The 22,694-nt window shown below is 40.6% G+C and overlaps 5 protein-coding genes across 6 annotated transcripts; 3 read left to right on the plus strand and 2 right to left on the minus strand.

Moving 5' to 3' along the window:
• Window positions 1–6,047: 6,047 nt before the first annotated feature.
• On the minus strand, window positions 6,048–6,788 carry LOC143517147 (hemoglobin embryonic subunit alpha-like). Its single transcript, XM_077009323.1, has 3 exons — window positions 6,632–6,788; window positions 6,329–6,536; window positions 6,048–6,240 (listed from the first exon to the last, which is right to left on the minus strand). Exons 1-3 carry the CDS (start codon window positions 6,724–6,726, stop codon window positions 6,112–6,114), a joined length of 432 nt encoding a protein of 143 aa, XP_076865438.1. The 5' UTR covers window positions 6,727–6,788; the 3' UTR covers window positions 6,048–6,111.
• A 2,248-nt stretch (window positions 6,789–9,036) lies between these two features.
• LOC143517148 (hemoglobin subunit beta-2-like) lies at window positions 9,037–9,815 on the plus strand. Its single transcript, XM_077009325.1, has 3 exons — window positions 9,037–9,152; window positions 9,280–9,502; window positions 9,623–9,815. Exons 1-3 carry the CDS (start codon window positions 9,061–9,063, stop codon window positions 9,749–9,751), a joined length of 444 nt encoding a protein of 147 aa, XP_076865440.1. The 5' UTR covers window positions 9,037–9,060; the 3' UTR covers window positions 9,752–9,815.
• A 2,158-nt stretch (window positions 9,816–11,973) lies between these two features.
• On the minus strand, window positions 11,974–22,694 carry LOC143517150 (hemoglobin embryonic subunit alpha-like). 2 transcript variants are annotated; one of them, XM_077009327.1, is made up of 4 exons: window positions 22,571–22,694; window positions 12,603–12,732; window positions 12,279–12,486; window positions 11,974–12,183 (listed from the first exon to the last, which is right to left on the minus strand). In XM_077009327.1, the coding sequence occupies exons 1-4, from the start codon at window positions 22,617–22,619 to the stop codon at window positions 12,055–12,057; spliced, it is 516 nt and encodes a 171-aa protein (XP_076865442.1). In that variant the 5' UTR covers window positions 22,620–22,694; the 3' UTR covers window positions 11,974–12,054. The 2 variants fall into 2 exon arrangements, with proteins under 2 accessions (XP_076865442.1, XP_076865443.1); XM_077009328.1 differs by having other exon boundaries at window positions 12,603–12,725; window positions 22,571–22,686.
• Window positions 14,567–15,557, plus strand: LOC143517151 (hemoglobin subunit beta-2-like). The gene is made up of 3 exons (XM_077009329.1): window positions 14,567–14,664; window positions 14,801–15,023; window positions 15,387–15,557. The coding sequence occupies exons 1-3, from the start codon at window positions 14,576–14,578 to the stop codon at window positions 15,513–15,515; spliced, it is 441 nt and encodes a 146-aa protein (XP_076865444.1). The 5' UTR covers window positions 14,567–14,575; the 3' UTR covers window positions 15,516–15,557.
• On the plus strand, window positions 17,061–17,920 carry LOC143517149 (hemoglobin subunit beta-2-like). The gene is made up of 3 exons (XM_077009326.1): window positions 17,061–17,218; window positions 17,348–17,570; window positions 17,697–17,920. Exons 1-3 carry the CDS (start codon window positions 17,127–17,129, stop codon window positions 17,823–17,825), a joined length of 444 nt encoding a protein of 147 aa, XP_076865441.1. The 5' UTR covers window positions 17,061–17,126; the 3' UTR covers window positions 17,826–17,920.

Here is a 22,694-nt window from a genome sequence, read left to right on the forward strand (position 1 = left end):
TTGCGTAGACTGTGATGTGCCTTTTCTGATCTGAAGACAGCATCAACATCCACACTATCTGTGACACTCACAGTGACAGCTCCAGCTTCCTTGAATGTCTTTACATGTTTTTGGCACAATTCACTTGCATGGCAAATCTTAAGGGCTTCCTCTAGCGTCAGCTCTGCATTCCTTAGTAGCCTTTCTCTGACCTTCTTATCCTCAATGCCAAACACAATCTGGTCCCTTATCATAGAGTCCCTCAGTGTTCCAAAGTTGCATGACTGTGATTTTATTTTTAGGTCAGTTATAAAACTATCAAAACTTTCCCCTTGCTGCTGCAATCTAGAGCGGAACACATACCTTTCGTACGTCTCGTTCTTTTTAGGAGAACAATGAGCCTCAAATTTGCTTAACACTTTGTCCAGTTTCGTGCTGTCATCTTCCTCGTCAAAACTGAAAGTATTGTAAACCTCCACAGCTTGTGGTCCAGCTATCGTAAGTAATAACGCTACCTTTCTGGCATCCGACTTCGTATCCAGTCCCACAGCCTCCAGGTACAGTCGAAATTGCTGCTGGAAAGCGCGCCAATTGTTGTCGACATTCCCGGTCAACTTCAGGTGCTCCGGTGGCTTCAGTCCGTCTGCCATGTCGCGATTCACAATCCGTTTCCAGCCTCAGACTCCGTGTTCATATAAGTTTCACTCCTGGTACCATGTTATGTTCTTCTTTTTTAATAAAGAACTGAATTCGATGTGTCCTTTGTAGTTTTTATCTTTATTAATCGTTGTGCCTTACAGGAAATATTGTCACTGCCTATGACGCCTCGTGCTATCTCCTTACCTCCTTGCTTTGCTACCTCATGCTCCATATTCCATTACTGACACCTAGTGGTCTGAAGTGATATAACACCAATCACCACACTAAGAACTACTTAGAACTCGTTCATAAATTTGGAGACTACGAAGGCTTTTGGGAAACACTCGTAGATTTGGCGTTCTTAAAGTTACGTCGTTCTTAAAGTTGTTCGTAACTTTCTAAGATCGTTCGTTATCGGGAAACCCACCCCAGTAACGTAAACGGCGTTGTAACGACAGGAAAAGTAATTAATTATATTATCTCGTTACTGACAAAATGACGCCGTTACCTAACGCCGTTATTTTTAACGGCGTTATTCGCAACACTGCTCCTGATATATGCCTCCATTGACTCAAACTGAGCACCTACTTATGGAGCTTATTTAGTGTCACCAGAACCTGAACCTGAAATAATTTTTACTTGAAAAAACAGTTTGTAAAATCCATTCAGGTCGAAATTCAGGTTTGGGTCGCAATTCAGGTTTGGGTCGCAATTCAGGTTCAGGTCGAAATTCAGGTTCAGTTCAAAATTCAGGTTCGGGTCGAAATTCAGGTTCGGGTCGAAATTCAGGTTCAGGTTGAAATTCGGGTCGGGAACGCATCCGGGATGAGCAAACAAACTCAGAGCTAATCGAACTGCATCTGGCCAATCACAAAACATATCAGAGATCATTGGGAGGCGTGTTTTCTGCTAAATTTCCTGTAAGGGTGCGGTCCCTGTTGAGAAGGGTAATGCTGCAGGCCGGAGCCCTGGTGGGCGTGGGTAAAGGGCGGAGCATGTGTCAATCATTTTCGACTGCAGCCAATCAGATACTAGACTTTCGTTGTCAATCAAATTTTATTAAGCCAATTATCAGCCAGAGTTAGCTGTCAATAATTTTTTACTACAGCCAATGGCGTTTACGTCCTCTCCTACACAGCAAAAACTGGAGTGTTACATTTTCAGAGTTAAACATTTCCGAGTTGATTTTCACTCCCAAAGAGTAATTTTAACATTGTTAGATTCAAATGATGTTCAGTGTTAAAGTTATCGGACAGAGTTGATCAAATCAGAGTTAATCCAACTAAATGACTCCTGCAAAGATGTAATTAAACTCCGCCCACGAATTTCACTTCGGCTGAGAGAGTGACTGATAAGACACAGGCATATGCAAACATTGTATGAAAATAATGCCGTGCACCGCAACTAATACGAGCAGGATGCAGAGACATTTACAGCAGCACCACAGCTCAGTACTCAAACATATCTCACTTGAACAGACGTAGCAGGGACAGAAAGGCGCTTTGGCAAGCTGAGACAGCAAAGGATATCGGGAGCAGTGTGGGGATGCTAATATTCTTTAAAATGAACATGGCTGTGTAGTTGCAGCAAATTCAGTGACATACTTGGTCAGGCTGTGTTTGCACTATTTGCACTCTGTATTGACAGAGAAGAACTTTTTGTTTTGCACATAATACAGTGAGTCCCCTCTTAACGACGGGTCTGGATAAGGACGGACCAGAGTTATGACCGACTTTTTATTTTATTTTGCGCGGTGCGCGGAGGAGCAGTGGCAGCACAGTGGAGTGTTGTGGAGTGTTGTGTACGATAAGCTGAGGCAGCGCAGCCTCCACCGCAGCCCATCTCGGCAACTCGATCGCTCTTTCTCACGCTGTACGCACGAGAACATTGTTCGTGTTTTTCTTTACTGTATTTACGATTAAAGCGTATCTAAATCTAGGGTCACGTTTAATGATGAAAACTGCTTTACGACTGACTTTTCAGTCTCTAACACCATCATTAAGCGGGGATTCACTGTAATATTGTTTGCGCTTGAAAAAAAGGAGAAATATTTAATCTTATTTATTTTACGAAACTTTTACAAAATTTTATTTTAATTTCAATTTGTAGAGGAAGAAGTTTATTAAAAGTTCATGCTTACATAATGCATGTTAAGAGTTATAATAAAACATTTCAAAATGCATGTGTAACTCAGTTGTCAAGGTGAGGGGGCCGGGTCGCCACAGGAGGGCGCGCATCCCAGCCAGCAGCCGATCCCAGCACACACCCCCGAGCACGCAACCACTCCCACCATCACAATCACTAGAATACTGATGCACCTGTTGCCTATTACATGCTATTTTCAAGCCTGCAGGTTGTCCGGTCCAGTGCTGCACATTGTCGCTATGAGCGTCTCTGGATCCGGCGAGCCTTCCGCACTTCCTGTGTATGCGCTACGAGTATTACTTCAGCATCGTTATTTGAGTTTTGTGTCATGGAAAATAAACTCCCTTCTGTTCCACCCACGTCTCCGTCTGCCTCTGTCCCGACGCCTTCGGCGTCACATCAGTTAAATAAAAGTCTGTTGTCTAGTCATATAATTTGTAATTTTAGTGTTCTTAAAATCTCGTCTCGTCTTGTTCTCGTGAATAAAATATCGTGTCTCGTCTCGTCTCATGAGCTGAGTGTCTCCTCACACCCCTAGTGAGAAGCATTTTAAACTTCGATTTAAAAATGTCTAAAGTCATGGCTCTTTTAATGTTTTATTCAGCAATCTATATCTGTCTGACTGAACAGTTCTCTTGTATTACATTAACAAATACGAGCCTCTTGTAATTCCAGGATGAAACATGAGAGAACGTGAAGACGTTAAGATTGGGCGTTTTGAAAATAAACCACCATTAAATAATGTGATTAAAAGCAAATTATTTCGAATCATTTTGAGTATATGTATAAATATTTAACTTATTTAAATTTATCATGCTGGGAAATATTGAAATGGACCTTTAAAGTGACGAACAAGTGCTTTAATTCCACCTTATAAAGATGTATGAACCCTGCAAACATGACTTTGTTCATTGCGCTGAGGTTACAAAATTCGAGAGGTGCACAACCTCGCAAATCAACAGCGCACAAGACCCTCGCGCATGGGAGGAGCCACAGCGATTACATCGTTTTCGCCACGCGGACCCTCACGCCGCTCGCGACGCGTCAAGTATAAACCAGGCTTTACAGGACATTTACGGAATTTTGGCAGACGCCCTTATCCAGAGCGACTTACATTTTTATCTCATTTTTATACAAGTGTGCAATTGAGGGTTAAGGGCCTTGCTCAGGGGCACCTCAGTCATGGCCTCAGGTCTGGGAATCAAACCCACGACCCCCTGGTCACAAGACCAATTCCCTAACCACCAGGCCATGACTGCCTTTTTTAGCAGAAAGACACACCTCCCAATAACCTCTGATATATTTTGTGATTAACCAGATGCAGTTCGATTAGCTCTGAGTTTGTTTGCTCATCCTAAGTATCCCGAATGCATTCCCGACCCGAATTTCAACCTGAACCTGAATTTCGACCCGAACCTGAATTTCGACCCGAACCTGAATTTTGAACTGAACCTGAATTTCGACCTGAACCTGAATTGTGCTCAGTTTGAGTCAATGGAGGCATATATCAGGAGCAGTGTTGCAAATAACGCCGGTAAAAATTACGGCGTTAGGTAACGGCGTCATTTTGTCAGTAACGAGATAATATAATTAATTACTTTTCCTGTCGTTACAACGCCGTTTACGTCTTGAATGCGTTTACAACGCCTGAATTGCGACCCGAATCTGAATTTCGACCTGAATCTGAATTTTTACTTCAATTTTTGCATACCTGAATGGATTTTACAGACTGTTTATTCAAGTAATAATGATTTCAGGTTCAGGTTCTGGTGACACTAAAAAACTCCATACACCAACAACTACCTTGTGGGCCGTGGAATGGTCCAGTCCTTCTTTCTACAGAGAATCTGATGCCATAGCAGTGACTTCGAATACTGGGGTGGTGATCTCCATGCACAGAATAAACATGAAGTTGATGGCATTTCTGTATATCTACGCATCACCTCGGGCCAGGGTCACAGGGTGGGTCTGGGTCACTTTCAGTGATGTCATCAAGGAGCATCAAAATAGCTTTCAGATTTCTCTGAAGTGCCTTCAGGGCTTTTTCCCTGCAAGCCCATCTGGTATCCGACAGCTGCTGGAGCGCCATAACACGCTGTCCAGGATACAGGGACTCCTGAAATTTTACCAGGACAGCATGGCACTTTGGGGAGCCTGTGCAAAATGTATACAATTTCTCCACCAGGTTAAAGAATGTCACAAAATGTTTGCTGGACTTTGCTGCTTCCACCAGTACCAAATTGTTTATCAGGTGACCAGTCAGCTAAAATGCTTAGTAGTTTGGTGCTGAGACATTTTACTGGATAACAAAATGATTTCACGTTGGGCTTAAGCTGGGCGTACACTGTACGATATTTTAAATCGTATACTCAGCTCCAGCTCAAACTGTACGACTAAATCGCAGGGTTTAAAAGTTCACAGCTCACGATTCATATACTCACACTATACGACCCGACGCTCTCATGCGATCTCACGAGGAGCGATTTGAATTTCAAACATGTTTGATATTGTTGCGACGCTGCGATTTCTGATCGGGAGTTGGTCGTGAGGTGTGAATCGCTCCTCGTTTACCTGTGTAAACTATACGATGCACGACACGCGATTGAGCCGAAATCGGCCCGATCGCAAAAATAGTCGCACGAGTGAAAAATCGGCTGAAAATGGGCCAAACATCGCACAGTGTACGCCCAGCTTTAGATGGCAAACAGTACGATTTGACTTGCTGTGTATATTACCTGGCTGGTGAGAAGAACTTCCTTCCGCTCGCTGAGAGGGGAAGGACAAAGGAAGAGAGAGGTCGGGTGTGTGCGAGGTGGTGGCTCATTTCAGGGCATTGTTTTTAATCGCTCAGGTTTTCAAAAGATAATTTCAAACCGACCTCAGGAAAATTATAATAATAAAAAACCCCGAAATTCACTTTCGTTATAAAGGGTAGAGTTGTGTATGGACAAGTTGATGTCTATTTCTGCACGCCTCTGCCCTCAACGCATAATAATGACAGATTATCTGGCCAGTGTTTCTGTTAAGATAGAGAGTGAGAGCAAAAGAGGGGGTGGGGCATTTAACTGCTTTTAGAAAACTGCCTTGTTTTCTAGATTGTCTCCAGCACAAAACTAGGAGCATTTAAGAAATATAAATTAATAGTATTTGTCACTGTATATTTCTTCTTTCTGTATTCCCATGACGTCACGACTCTTCAAATACCAAAACATTAATAGTGAATAACGTTGAATACCGAACACACCGAATGTGCTGTTTTATAATAACAAGTCAAACACTTCAGCTCATTCAAAGTCTTTTATTTGATCGTAATAAGACACTTTATGAGTTTAACTGGAACCCAGCCGTTCATCTGTACTTCTCGGACAGCGCGAGAGCCACAGCACTGAGGAACTTGTCCATACACACGTGCACCTCAGGAGTGAACTCCTCGTTGAATTTGCTGGCCAGAACCACGAGCAAGCAGTGGGACAGGATCTACAAAAAACACAAGAGCACGATTACAACATTATAAGACTGGAGAGAACATTGTCCTTCTACATAAAGTCAACTACTCGCAACTTGCCTTGAAGTTGGCGGGGTCCACGCGCAGCTGGAACGCGTGCAGCTCGCTGAGGCTCAGCAGACCATTGGTCAGGTCATCGATTTTCTTGACAGCCTCGGCCACGCCGCCCATCACAACCTTTCCGTGCTTCTTCACGGGGGCAGAGCCGGGGCTCAAGTCCTTCCAGTGGGAGAAGTAGGTCTTGGTCTGGGGGTAGACAACCAGCATCCTGCGTGGATATATTGTAAATAGTTAGTATCCGCAACGGAAGAGAGACTGAAGTAGGTAGTAAATAAATAGAGATTTGCATACTGAGTAACCTACCTAGACAGGGCATCTTCACCAATGTCCTCCGCTCTTGGGGCAATCTTGGCCCAGAAGGCTTTGACGGTTTCCTTGTCTTTGCTGGTGAGACTCATTGTTAGGTACAGAGTGATTCCTTTCCACAACGTTTCGTGCTCTTTTTATACGACGAGCAGAAGTCGGCACACCCAGGACCCACCTCTAAAACCCGCTAGCTCGGATGCATTGAAAGATGAAAGATTAGACGACATTTCGAGTGCTTGTTCAAGATAACTTTAAAGTTTGTTAGATAATAACCAGTTATTTCTAACACCAGTGTTATTTGTCGCAATTGTTTAATCTAGAGCCCAATCATTTCAAAACAAAGTAAAGTAAATGGTGAATGGAAGCATAACGATTATTTAATGTTTATTCTTAATTTGATTCACTTCAAGGTAGTGTATGTGTATGTTTAAACTAACACTCATCAACAACTATAAATGACGTTTGGCCAGTGACTGCATATAGCCTTAATAAAATATAGATTTGGTTTGCTGGTACAGAGGTCATTGATATTTGGTTGTTGTTATCAGCTATGGCATATAACATTTTTGAAACGTTAGCTTTAAAAGTTCCTCTTTCTATTTTTCTATTCTCTTTCATTTATTAATGTAGCCATGGTAGCCGCATGGTGGTTGAACATGTGGTTGTTGGCCTGGTATAATATATACAGAGATGTTGGTGGAGCGTCGCAGAGGTAGACATTCCAGGTTCAGAAAGTAAAAGTCCACCAAGATTTTGCCCAGGCTTCCTGGACCGTGTTGATTCAATTAATTTTACCTGGCTTACACTAATTAGAAAATCCAGCAAGATTGAGTAAAATCCTGGGAAGGAGTGTGACTTTCTGAACCTTGAATGCCCACCTCTGGAGAGTTCTGATAGCGAGCAACCCATAACCCAAAAACATCCAGCCAAGAGTAAACCTTCAGGTAGCAATGGCCACTGAAAAAAGCAAAGTTTTTCAGATGGTTGAGGCCCACTGAGGGGCCCATGCTGTATCTCTAAGCCAGCACACCTCACACAGGCATTCAGCGTTCTTCATCAGTCAGCTTAGGTGTGTTAAGGTAGACCAAAAAAAATCTGGAGATCCTGGGGACTAGGTTAGGAAATACTGATCTGATTAACACAGCTTGTATTGGACAAGACATGGCCTATGGGCACATTTTCCCATCCTACCCATGTTATTTAATCTTCAAAAAAAAAACATTTATATTCTTGGCTTTCAGTATGTCTGTTCAGGACAGAAGACAGATCTGACCGCTTCATGCTCGCCTATATGGCTATTTTGATATATCATAAACTTTAATGTTATTTTACATGATAAAATGGGTCAAAGAGAAGGAATGAGATAAAGTGATAAAATAGTTCTCGTGAAAGAAAGTTACAGGTTGCTCTGTCACTGCTGTCCGAACCGATCACTGTCAGAAGTATACTGTCAGCTCCTCTGATATATTTACATGGCAGGTCCTCTCTGAAGGACTGCAAATGCCTCCTGCTGGTAGAGAGGCGTAGCCCTATACTATTTTGATTTTAAAACTTGCATAAAGTTGCAATTAAAATACAATTTTAATGGCGAGGCTGTCAATAGCCGACTATCAGCTCTAAAAAAATGGAATCGCAGATACTGAATTAACAAGTCTTGTTTGCATGACCATCCCTTAAAGAAATAACAGTTGTAGCCGTTATCAATTCCTAATGAAAATAATAGCCTAATTGGCATTGGCGCACCGAGCGATGTTAAGTAATTAACTATCGAAACAATACTCTATTAAGAGCACACTTTAGACTTCAAGACTAAATGTGATTGCTTTCACTGAAATATAAAAAGCAGAAATAAAAAAACCATTTAGAACGCTATATGTTATGTAAACTAGTAAAATAATTTCCATTTTAAACTACCCAATTACTACATGTTCTACAACGATGCTAGAGGACCTATAAAGGAATGAAACCCATTCCTTTATAGCAATTCAAATATCCTGCTATGTCTATAAATAATAATAATAATAATAATAATAATAATAATAATAATAATAATAATAATAATAATAATAAATGATAATAATAATCTTTATTTGTATAGCACCTTTCATACATGCAACTCAAAGTGTTTTACAGAATAAATTTAAAAAGAAACATTAAAAGGAAGCAAAGATAACAAGACAAAAAGAACATGTGAAGGATTCTGTATATTGCATAAGATAATTCACCAAGAACCATGACGACATTTCGAACGAAAATAATACATATCTGATCAAAGTCGTGCAGACTGTCATGACTGAACCCAACCCAAAGTTTGCCCAATCCCTGTGGTCTTGGGAGGCGTGGTGAGCGCATATATAAGTACCTAACGAAGCCACCGCGTTTACAGGATTCCTTTTAATCAGGACACTGAGAAACCAGTCAGCAACATGGTCGAGTGGACAGATTTCGAGCGCGCTACCATCCAGGACATCTTCTCCAAGCTTAACTACGAAGCCACTGGTCGCAACGCACTGTGTAGGTAGGTTGTAAATCAAGGTTTTTATTACGACACCCTCTATTTATATTTATGCTTGTATATGGATTGTTTCCTTTGTAACCGTGGAAGTAATTTGCATCTGTTTATTCTTTATTCATTCGCCATCCAGATGTCTGGTCGTGTACCCCTGGACCCAGAGGTATTTCGCTAAATTTGGAAACTTGTACAATGCGGCCGCCATCATGGGAAACCCCAATGTTGCTACCCACGGCACAACTATCCTGCACGGTCTGGACAAAGCCGTGAAGAACATGGACAACATCAAAGGCGCCTACGCTGAACTGAGTGTCCTGCACTCTGAGAAACTGCACGTGGATCCCGACAACTTCAGGGTACGTTGGGTTTATTTCATCAATCTGGTCCTTTTGGCTAGTTTTGGCATGTTAACATTTTCTGATCATAATCTCTAAGTTCATCCGTGTTTATTTTCTATTCTGGTTTCTTCCACACAGCTGTTGAGTGACTGCATCACCATTGTCGTTGCCGCTACAATGGGAGCCAACTTCACACCTGACGTGCAGGCAGCTTTCCAGAAGTTCCTGGCTGTCGTCACCGCTGCCCTCAGGAAGCAGTACCACTAGACACCCAATGCGCTTTGACGGACAGAAATGACCATCGGGTTTTCCGTTTTAAAAACGAACCTACATTTGTCAATTAAAGCAAATAAACGTCTAATCAGTACACAAATATGGCTTGTGTTGTGCATTTGAGCAATCCTGTGTACCTTCATTTGTTGTCATTATTAAATGAATAAACAAATAATTAAATATATTTATATATAGTACATACATAGCTCGACCGACCTTCAACGTCAATATAGAGGTGTCTTCAACTAAAGATTTTCATAGTCGAATCTGATTCGTCAGATTTTCCCTTTAGTCGACTAATAGTCGAATCATGTTTTTTTTGTCCCGCGCCTTAAACGGGATCCCGTTATCATTCAGGACTTCTTTCCACTTCAAATGAAAAACCTAAAACACTCAGATAAATGAATAAACATGGTAGGTTGGCTTTATTCAGCTTTTATTTATTTATTTGTTTACTTATTTATTTTTTTATGAAACGTTAGAGAACATTAGCAAAAAAAGTTACCGTCAGTGCGCAGTGCTTATATCGAACTGTCAGACAGGCACTGTGCAAAATGTCAAAAATATTTTAAATAAAATACGCCTGCCTGAAAATATAAAAACAATTTGCCACACAACAGCAAACAAAAATATATGTAAAAGTTCAAGTAACGGGGTTTAAAAAGCAAACAACAACAAAACATTTTTATAGGCCTACTGTTTTTTCCCCCATGTTCAGATCCGCTCATTTGGATTGCTGCAGGTTGTGATTTATTAATGTGTAGTAAGGAAGACGCCTATTGTTAATGTGCACATATCATTTAAAAATACTTATTAACAGAAATTATGATGATTTTATTTGACAAAAGGCTATATATAACGAAATATATATTAGGGGTGACCTGCAATAGTCGCTGATTCGACTATTCGATTGGAGGACTGCATAGGGGTGCCCAAGGATACTGCTAAGCATTAGTTGCATTAGTTGTTTCATGAAATATCTTTGTTTTCGTTTTATATATATATATATATATATATATATATATATATATATATATATATATATATATATATATATATATATATACTGTTTATTGTTTCACTTGAATGTCAGTTTCACTTGAATGTCACAACACCCCCACAGACCGCATTGGGGACATTTGCTTCTAACTAATGTGACAGGATAAAATTGTCATAAAACTTTCTGATCGTCAAAAAAGTTGGTATAAGCTTTAAACAGTTGGTATAAACTATAAATAGTTGGTAAAAACTGTTTATAAACAATACAAACATCAAACTAATGTGAAAGTACAGAGTTCAGATAATTTAGATTTCAGTGGTTATTTCAGCTAAAACTATTTGGTAAAAAATATTTTATATTATAGATATAGATATTAATGTGATATAATTAATTTGTTATTTTATTATTTAGGTATTTTATTATTTCACATTATGTAAATTAAGTCTACGGTATGGACCTTAAAACATTTTAATCCCGGTTACGGTCGTACTCAAGACGTCTTAGGACATGCTTACAGATGTAAGTAGATACCAGTGGACCCGTGGTTGTCTAAGACCAATTCTTCAAAATATTACAACAGTATAAATAATTTACAAACAGGAATAAAATATCCGTGCATCTTTATTTAAAACGTAAATACATTTTTAATACAAACTTTAATACATTTAAATACTTTTTTCACTTTTCATAAAGTAATCTATACTATTTGTTTTTGTTTGTGTAAGCTATCTATTAATTTATTTGGCCATTAATTCATAATTACTTATTTTTAAAACAATTCATTCAGTTGCATTACCAAAATTGTTATAAAGTCATATTTAAATGTCTCCAACTTTTGAATTGTGACTCATATTAGAATACATATATATGTTAATAGATTGTAGTCTCGTGACGACACAATAGATGACCCATCAAAGAGCCGGTGGAAGGTTTAGATTAAGCATCGGTTTTGGTGACCAGTCAGACTGTGTTTTCTTTTATACTCATTTTAAAGCTCAGTGCACATTAGCATTCTTAACCTGAACTCATAACCGCGTTAACCATTGTTAAATGTCGTGTGTGTTAGCACAAGTAAATGTGCAAGACGTTACAGGATAAAAGTTTTCCACTCCCTATTATCAGCTGTCTTCCCAATCAGTTTTGTGAACTTTAAAATACATACGACCAGACAAACACCAAATATCACTGTTCCCATTAACGAAGCAAAGACATGTGGCACATTTAGATCATTCGTAGTCATTTATTTGACTTAATAAGACAGACTGTGCGTGTTAGCGTCCATCTGACGCCCAGCCGTTCATCTGTACTTCTCGGACAGCGCGAGAGCCACAGCACTGAGGAACTTGTCGACGCACACGTGCACCTCAGGAGTGAAGTCATCGGGGAATTTGCTGGCCAGAACCACGAGCAAGCAGTGGGACAGGATCTACAAAAAACACAAGAGCACGATTACAACATTATAAGACTGAAGAGACTGAAGGGAATTATCCTTCTACATGAAGTCAACCACTCGCAACTTGCCTTGAAGTTGGCGGGGTCCACGCGCAGCTGGAACGCGTGCAGCTCGCTGAGGCTCAGCAGACCATTGGTCAGGTCATCGATTTTCTTGACAGCCTCGGCCACGCCGCCCATCACAACCTTTCCGTGCTTCTTCACGGGGGCAGAGCCGGGGCTCAAGTCCTTCCAGTGGGAGAAGTAGGTCTTGGTCTGGGGGTAGACAACCAGCATCCTGTGTGGATATATTGTAAAGTTAGTACCTCAGCATGGACATACGGTAGCCTGTAGAACTATTACTCAGCACTGAATATAGGTTTCAGAAAGAAAGTGTAGAAAAGAGCACCCTACCTAGACAGGGCATCTTCTCCGATCTCATCCATTTTCGGGGCGATCTTGGCCCAGAAGGCCTTGACGACGTCCTTGTCCTTGGCAGTGAGACTCATGGTTCCAGAATAGATTTGAGCAGGAATTCTGTAAACTGACAGATAGGTAAGTAGTCCTTTTATACCACGAGCCGAAGGCGCCACGCCCCGGACCAACCTCGTCAACGAGGCACCTTGGACGCATCCCAGAGATAAAAGATAAAACGTAATTTGGGTGCTAGCAAGAGATAAGGTTCTAACTATGTTCCTTTCTAAAACACAATCAGCTAAAAATGAAATAAAGGAATTTCAGTTGCTAGATGAAAGTAATGTGTAAAGTGACACGTTGTCCTGGTCTAAATAATTTTGCTTAAAGGATTCCATTGTCCCAGCGTTTTTGAGAATATTGACAATTTGACATTGATATTTTAATTTTGTCTTTTTAGAACAATTCGGGCTGGGCAGTGAAATCGGGACACGGTGATTTTCTTATCAAATGTAAAATACATTTTGGCTGATAATTAAACATATCAAACTAAAACTTGCCATGAAACGCCTGGTGTTTGAGTGTGAATTGAAGGTTATCGAAAGTTTTTTTCTATGGGCGCGACCTCTGAAGAACCTTGATAACAGTCATGATACTTTCTCTCAGTCTTTGTATGCGTTTTACAGTACTCATAGCTGTATGGCCAATATATGAATTCATAACACTGAAAATAAAACTGTATGAGACCTCATTTATAAACTATATCTACAATTACTACAGTTGCTTCCTGGTTGCTGACCCCGTTTTGTATAGACTAGTGCTCTAGTAAACTTATTTTTATTTGGCTAATTATTATTTCCTGACAAACCACATCTGAAGTATTATCGAACAACATACACTCACTTGTGGATGATTATAACTGCCGAATCATATGACAGCAGTTCAATGCAAAATACACTGATTTACACATCTCTGGAAGCGAGGACATCGCAATTATAGTACCATGATCCAAGCGAACAACCGGTGACCGCTTAAAATGCTTAATTAAAACATGCGGCCTTAGCACTAATAGGTCATGGAAACTCTGTCTACAAACATATCTTCGTTAGGAAAGAAGCTCTTAGGCTCTCCCAAAATGTGTTAGGAAACGCATTTTAGTGCATTTTAGCGCGTGTTCGGAACTGGTAGCTCTGTTGGATTAAAACGAACCCTGGTGCGATTACTGTTAATTAATGCGGTTCGTGCGCGCTATGTAAATGGACAAGACCAATTAAGCACGTGGATTTTGGTCCGTTTCTAAACGAATTCTGGTGCGCTTTGTTTTAAAACACAAAACGAACCAAAGGCATCTAAATGACCCAAACACAGGCCGGGATGTCAGAAAATGCGACACTAAACGCGCTGCAACCGAACTTAATAGACAACAAAAATGTTTTCAACTACGTACACGTGTCGGAAACATACATCGTCTTCTGATCTGAACACATCCTTAATAAACAGGACTTTGTTAAACAAACGGCAGCATTTGTCCAGATTTTATTGTTGTACTATTTATTGGTCTAGTTTTATTCTTGTTTGGAATTTGAATAATAGCTTAGTGACATCAGCGAGCTTTAGCTACACTTGTTCGTCTTCCTTTTTGTCTTAAGAAGTATTACAAAGACACTGCGCTTTCAGATTTAATTTCAAATCAGTATTTTAAATGTGTAATTCCCCATGTACAACTCAGAGTATCTAAGTAAGGTGTCTGTATTTTCCCACCCAAAGCTGTTGGCTCATGCTGCTTATGTTTTGGCGCTGATAAGAGCGACGAGCAGAGGGAAATTTCTGATTGGCATGAGAGTCGCTTGATAATTCTGAAAGGTTCAATGATTCGTTGGATTTCATGCCAGTAACTGGGTGGAGTGATTTATATAAATAACTGCGGTCAGTGCGCTCGCATCATCAAGGTATCAACTCTTGAAACAGTCAATATGGTTGTGTGGACAGACGCAGAACGCAAGGCCATTCAAGACATCTTTGGAAAGCTGAAGGCAGAGGCCGGGGCGAAAGCTTTAATAAGGTATATTCACTACGTTGGCATGGAAAAAAAAATCATTCTGTCGTTTACTGACCCAGACTTCACATTCGCCATCACCCACATGAAACTACTTATTTACTGGTGATACAACGTTGTTTTTTTCATATTTCCCCCACAGATGCCTTATTGTGTACCCGTGGACTCAGAGGTATTTCAGCAGCTTCGGAAACCTCAGTGATGCTGCGGCCATTAAGAGCAACAAGAAGGTTGCGGCTCACGGCGAGGTGGTGCTGAAAGGCCTCGGTCTGGCGGTCAAGAACCTGGACAACGTCAAAGCCACTTACGCGCCGCTCAGCGTGCTGCACTCTGAGAAACTCAACGTGGATCCGGACAACTTCCGGGTACGTCCTCGACCTCTTGGTTTTTAATTGGCTTTCATTTTTATTCATAAGCTCACAGAGGTTTTGCCAGTGTTTGTGGTTGAATATACATTTTAATTCGATGAGGAGAAAAAGTGCACAACTTGTTGATTTGTAGGGTAAGGTACTGGAGAACAATAGGATTTAAATTCCATGTAGTGAGTGTAACTTAGTTTTGTTATTTTAGAATATTTCAAGCTTTCAAAAGAAATTCATATTCTCAGATGTCAGTTCATGAAGCTTACACACTTCACAAACTATGATCAAAACAGTGAGGGGCTTAAAGGCCTAAATGTTTGCTTAACGCTACCAAGGCTTATGTGCTTCTTGTTTTCACATCCATAGCTCCTCGGGGATTGTTTTACCATCGTCGTGGCTGCCCAGCTTGGTCGCGCCTTCACCGCGGAAATCCAGGCCGCGTGGCAGAAGTTTCTCGCGGTCGCCGTGTCTGCGCTCGTGAAGCAGTACCACTGAAAGAATACACTTCCACTCTAATGTGAAAGAGACGCAATTGCAGTCATATGAATAGTAAAACCTTTTCTCACATCGAATAAAAAATTATTCATCAAAACATAAATGAGGTATCTGTCTGTTTATTGCACATGATGGGTGCTAAAAATGTGTTTTTCATTACCAGTCGAGACAATATTTAATCTGATTGTCAGATCACAGACTGTCTTAAGGTAATTGGAAAACTGTAGATTGATCAGATATAATGTAGGTTTTAACGTGTATAAACATATAAATCGAAGTAATTTCTTTAATTGAACCAATTAAAGTGAAATAATTAAGTAAATAAATCAGCAAGGTCAAGTGGCCTAGTGAATTTTCTTTTTCTTGTTAAAAAGTTGAAGGTGTAAGATGTTTTTGAAGAGTTGTACTTCACACACATTATGGTAAAGACGAGGGAACGATGAAATAATGACCTGCAACTACCTGCCAGTGGGGCTTATCACATTATGTGAAGCAAGACGCATCTGTACGGTATGAATTTCACAAAATGTTGACCCTGGTTATGGCCCTAATAATTCTTTATTATAATTCATTATTTTTAATGCAGCCACACACGGACGTAATTGGGGGGGGGGGGGGGGGGGGGCATGTCCCCCCCACTTTTTCAAAAGCCGGTTTTGGTCGCTTTTTAACGAATCTGGCGCTAGAACCAGAAAACGACCGCTCCGAGCTCCGCTCCGGTAACATTTTACATTTTACGTCCGTCCGTCCGTCCGTCCCCCCCCCGTCAACGATCTGGAAAACACCAGCACCCCCATTTGTTCCCCCCCCCCTTTGAAATCATACAGCCACAGAATCTATGTACCATTAAAATGTATTTTGGGCTCAATCTAAGTAAGTTATGATAATGTGTGTGAACTTCACTATGACTATAGCCGAGTATAGTTGTTTTTAATACGTTTTATTCCTTAGGATCAGGACTACACTTTGAATGGCCAAAGAGTGGCAGTTTTATAAACTGATACATCTTGGCTTCTAACTGCATTTGTGTTTAAATGTATCGCAGGTGTATTAACTCGTGCAGTGTCTGTATTAACTTGTGCATTCATGGGCTTGGTAGTGGTGGGGGGTTGATCTGACTACCTAGGGCCCGAGTAGGGAGAGGGGCCCATTTTGCTCATGTGCCTTGTTTACTGGCATTTATAGGTATCCACTGACATTGAGAGTGTACAGGGCCCAGAATTGCTATGCCCCTGCGTACAGTGTCTGTGTTAACTCGTACAATCTCTGCTAAAACTACAATGGAACTAAAGTAAACAGAAACGGACATCAATACGGGTGATTTAAATACGTACACAGAAACATTTTTATAAAAGCCAAAAATCTTCCAGTTGAATTTACCCACGCATATGAAGCGACCTGCATACATTAAACATTTTCGTGTAGGTTACATAGGCTGCTTCGCCAAAAAAACATGACGATATTTCGAACAAAGATTAACCTATCTGATCAAAGTCGTGACTAGCCCATCCCATGGGAGGGGTGGCGAACGCTCATATAAGCAGCCGTCGAGGACCGAGTTTACAGAGTTCCTTCTCACAAGAGCACTTAGAAGCCTCTAAAGTCAGCAACATGGTCGAGTGGACAGATTTCGAGCGCGCTACCATCCAGGACATCTTCTCCAAGCTGGACTACGAAACCACCGGTCGTAACGCACTGTGTAGGTAGGTTGTAAATTAAGGCTTTTATTATGATGACTTCAATTTATATGTATGCTTGTTTATGCAGTTATTTTCTTCGTAAATGCGGAAGTAATTAATATTCGTTTATTTATTTATTTATTTGCCATGAAGATGTCTGGTCGTGTACCCCTGGACCCAGAGGTATTTCGCTAAATTTGGAAACTTGTACAATGCGGCCGCCATCATGGGAAACCCCAATGTTGCTACCCACGGCACAACTATCCTGCACGGTCTGGACAAAGCCGTGAAGAACATGGACAACATCAAAGGCGCCTACGCTGAACTGAGTGTCCTGCACTCCGAGAAACTGCACGTGGATCCCGACAACTTCAGGGTACGTTGGGTTTATTTCATCAATCTGGTCCTTTTGACTAGTAAAGTCACAACATGTTAACATTTTCTGATGATAATCTGAAATAAGTTCATCCGTTTATATTCTATTCTTTTTGCTTCCACACAGCTGTTGAGTGACTGCATCACCATTGTCGTTGCCGCTACAATGGGAGCCAACTTCACACCTGACGTGCAGGAGGCTTTGCAGAAGTTCCTGGCTGTCGTCACCGCTGCCCTCCAGAAGCAGTACCACTAGACACCCAATGCGCTTTAACGGACAGAAATGACCATCGGGTTTTCCGTTTAAAAAACGAACCTACATTTGTCAATTAAAGCAAATAAACGTCTAATCAGAACACAAATATGACTTGCTTTATTCATGTGTGCGAAAACTGATTTGATTTTCACTTGATAATAGATCTGAACTAGATTGACTTTTGAAAGCCATTGAATTGTTTATAAATCGTGCCCGAATTGGCGTTTCTGTCTTTAGACAGAAAACCATCAATTCCACCGATCTCGGATAAGATAGAAGTCATATGATCATTCCAGTGTTTACCAATTCCTCACTGATCCCACATTGTGAATATCAAGGCTGTAAACACACACAAAAGAACAAAAGAAACTTGTACTATTGCAGATAAAACCATATGAATATATATTCCATTATACCACAGTTAGTTCCGACCCTACAATGTGATTGGCTGAGAGGCGATCTAGGAGTGCCAATATTACATGTTATAGCACTGTAACCGAAGCTCTCCATGTATTACTCCGCCACATACAGGTAACCTAGCAACGAAGCGGCGTTTACAAGCCAAACCGCGCAACTACAAACAAGTATCAAAAGTATCAAAATGAATTACACGGATTTAATTAAATCTATTGGCTTCGAAACCATTTGTTTCGATCTGAAACTGGAGGATGACGTTATAAATGACCAGCCTGATTCCTCCAATGAGCCTCCAAGGTTTGTCATGCTTACAAATAATGATTTGGATGAGCTGGAAATGCAGAAAAACGAAATTAATACCGTTAAACAAACGTCCTGGGCTCTTAACGTATTTACATCCTGGTTAAAGAGCAACAACACTGCAGTCGATTTTAGTATTATCAACAAAAATGAAATGAATCAGCTTTTACGACGTTTTTATGGATCCGTCAGAAACGTGAAGGGAGAGTTATATGGCATCAGCAGCTTCGTTGGTTTAGAGCTGGACTGAACATATACCTGAACGAATCAGCCGTGGATGGTCAATAATTGTACTTTATTTTTAATAAATACAACTTTATCAACAGTTGTTTTTGTGTATATTTACCTCTATAATATTTATTGGGTAAGGCTGTTCGAGTGTTGTGTAAGTTTAGCAGCCATTGAATGGAACTATTTTAACTGGCGGAGTGTTTTTAACCAAACAGGTCGTATTTTCTCGTCCTCTTTTACTCAAAATCTTTCAATAAACAGCGATAATGGAACTGTGGTATAATCGCAATAATACACTCGAGGTTCGTGCTATAACGGGTAATATCGGCACTGCTGTGCTGATCTACGGCACTCGGCCTGCGGCCTCGTGCCTACGACCGCAGCACAGCAGTGCCGATATTACCCGTTATAGCACTCCCTCTCGTGTATTATTGCGTCATTAAACTGTAGTTTCTCAGGTAAATTGTGATGCATTTTCCCCTGTTCATTTCAAATCACCTTGCTAATACAGCTAGTTAAACAATGGCTGACAGGGGTGGGGTGAGTTGTAACAGCTTTTTAAAAAGTGTTACAGCTATCACCTTACATACAACTAAGAAAACCTTGATTTTTTAATCATTTTACAGAATGCCTAGGCAGTGGAAAAGAAAGACTGACAGAGGTGTGCCTGCAAATGTTTTAAAAAAAGCATCTGATGAGGTCACAAAGAAGGGCAAGTCAGTCAGATCAGTTGCAAAGGCACATGGTATCTGCCATATAACACACACACACACACACACACACACACAGTATTATTTGACCTACATGTTCTTTACACAGGTACATTGTATTAGTGTTCATTAAGCATATTGTTAAATAAGTTTGTTGTAGTACACTAATTTACACACACACACACACACACACACACACACACACACACATCTGAGTAAAACAGAAGGTGGATATGAGTTATGGTCGGTCACAGAGAGAGATACATTGTTCTAGATTGTTCTTTCATTTAAATAAACCTATTTTTGAAGCATTTTGCATGGTGTGGCCTCTGTTTTTGCTTATTTTGTCTAATTGTTACAACTTACCCCGTTGTAACACATGCTGGGGTAGGTTGGAACAAAGGCACACCATGTATTTGACATCAACTCACGAGGGCTGTGATTTTTGAATTGAGGTTTGAATTCATGCCATTTGTAGTAAACAAATGTGTGTTATTTTATAAAAGTTTGAGAACTCTAGCTCAAAAATTCAGTGAGTAACAGGTGCTGAAGCAAAGTGTTACAACCATACCCGGTCTCCCCCTACTTGTTATGAAAATTTACTGTAATATGGAATCAGATTTGTGCCAAAATTATTAAACAAAACTTCTTAAATAGCAAACAAAATCAAGAACTCACGAGAGAAATAATGTTACTGAAGTGATAAAAATGTCAGCTCAAAAGCAAATCTCTTTGCTTGTTTCTCACTGACCAGACGTTTGCTCTCGTTGTCAGTTTGCGTTTGCGCTGCCTGACTTTTTGTTTGCAATTCTGACACAAAGATCACGCATGGGCGGGGTTTTCTAGGGGTGCGTTCTCATTGGCTAATGGGAAACTCGGTGACCCAGAAGAAGTTGTTTAGCACAGCAGGCGCGAAAACTCCTGTACGGACATATGAGGACAACTCAAAGAACTTTATTAGTGTGTAAGTATTGGTCTGTTTTCGTTGTATCTGCTGTACCAGACATATTGTTTTGTTAAGTTTGAATTATATGCAAGATATGCTCTGTGTTCGCTTTAAAATAATGACCTAACTAGACATCTATCATGATTGCTAGCTAGCTAATTATCACGATTGCTATCTATCTATCTATCTATCTATCTATCTATCTATCTATCTATCTATCTATCTATCTATTGTGATTGCTAGTCTGTCTATAACAATTCCTTAGTTAGCTATTTATTACGATTGCTAGCTAGCTAGCGCACTGTTATTGACCAAGTGAGAGAGTGAACAGACACGCTCGCACACAGACGTGTCATCTCTGGGTAGATATGCAAATGCATGCAATGTTTTTGTTTTTCTCTCTGGAGAGCAGTTGTGGCCTCTGAGGAGGGCCTGAGCCAAGATGCAGTCCCAGGTAGGTCAATTTATGGTCCGTTTTAAAGGATTAGCTTATGTAAAACAATGTCAATAATGGCTCCAGTTTGCATCTATGAGCCTATGTTGTTTTCTCCAGTCCAGTATCAGTCAGGCACTGGTCAAAATGTTTTGAGACCTCTTCTTAGACCAGTGTCTCTCAATCCTTGTCCTGGAAACACAATTCCGAGCATGGATCAAGAAATGTCCAGGTTTAACATTTGAAATACTTTTGAATAATAGTATGTATAACACATTAGTGACTGCACTTTGTGCATTGTAAATGCAAATAGAAATGCATTAAAGAAGCTATAAAGAAAACCATATGCTCCCTTCAGTATGTCCAAACCTGCCAGCATTCTCGTTCATACTAGAAAACCTACCACGCCCACAATGAAATTCTGCATCGGCTACACTGATTACCAATCTCATAGCGCATTCAGTATAAACTCCTTCTCACATTCAAATCTTTGCACGACCTTGCTGAACTTGCTACGGTTTAGCCGAACTTTCACACCCATACCTATATTCCTCTGATGCTCTCTGCGGGGAGGAGCGCTACCACAATCGCTCCATCTCTGGGCTCTGTTTAAGCTTGCAATTATTAATAACTATACAAGTCCAATTCATTATTATTAACAATAATAAAGAATTGTAATTAAATGCATGACCATTTGATCTAGCATGTCAGTTATGCTAAATTGAACATCTGAACAATAAAAGCTCAGAATTAGCTTATGATAAAGCTTTTAATGAAACATTTTCTAACGATTAATAGGTTAATATTAATAAGTTTATAATATAAATAAATAGATTATAGGCTATATAGAAAACAACTTAATATAATTATTATAATTGTAGCACCAAGATGCTGAGGTGAGTGGCAAGAAGATTAAAATGCTTATTTTAAACATGCAACATGAAGACAAGTTAGTCTGTATAAAGACGGACAAAGAACAAGGCGAAGAGGCACACTTAAGACACGAGTGCAACACTTCGCATTAACAAAAGGAAAGACGGGTGTAGTGTATAACATATATGCAAAGAGATACAGAAACATACATCCACAGATGGACAAACTAGAGGGAGGAGTCAGGGGAGGACTACAGCAAAAACAGACTAAACACCGGGCTTAAATACTCAAGTGGGGAGCGGGAGGTGACCCCTTCCGTGTTGTGGGAGGTGCAACCTCTGGGACCAGAGGTGCAAACTCCGGGGTTGGCTGAAGAAACTGCAGCCACAGGTGGAGACATCATGGTCACTGGCTGCAGGTCTGGATGTGCATTGGCCGTTGGCTGTTCATCTGGGGAAGAGGGAAACGCCCCTATTCCGTCCTTCAGTCCCCTAACGTTGTCAACAAGGGCAGCTTGATGGACCATGATGTCCCGATGCTCAGACCCACATCCCCCCCCACCCAAGTTTTCTTCAGTGGGTCAATCATACTGGTGGTAAAACCCTCACTGGGAGTGGGTGTAACAACACACTCCATCCCAGGAACATAGTACAGCTGGGTAACAATAGAAAAACATCCACACAGTCCAGCCGACCTGGTTGGGAGTACAATATCTGCCCATTCAAGTGCTTCCCCCTCACCCCCTCTGGTGGTGTAGGACATGTCAAAAATTGGAAGTACAGACTGAATTTCAACACAAAGCTGTTTGCATTCCTCACCTCCCCATTGTACTTACATGGCCAGTTTGTCAAAGAGTGCACTGCAGATTTTCCTGTAGCAACCATAGCAAGATAAGCCTGCAAGTAGTCCAGTTACTCCAGGTATTCCTTCTGGTCTCCTGGTGAAGGACAAATTTCAAG

The sequence above is a fragment of the Brachyhypopomus gauderio genome, chromosome 6 (genome assembly GCF_052324685.1).
Source record: "Brachyhypopomus gauderio isolate BG-103 chromosome 6, BGAUD_0.2, whole genome shotgun sequence".
NCBI classification, from domain to species: Eukaryota; Metazoa; Chordata; class Actinopteri; order Gymnotiformes; family Hypopomidae; genus Brachyhypopomus; species Brachyhypopomus gauderio.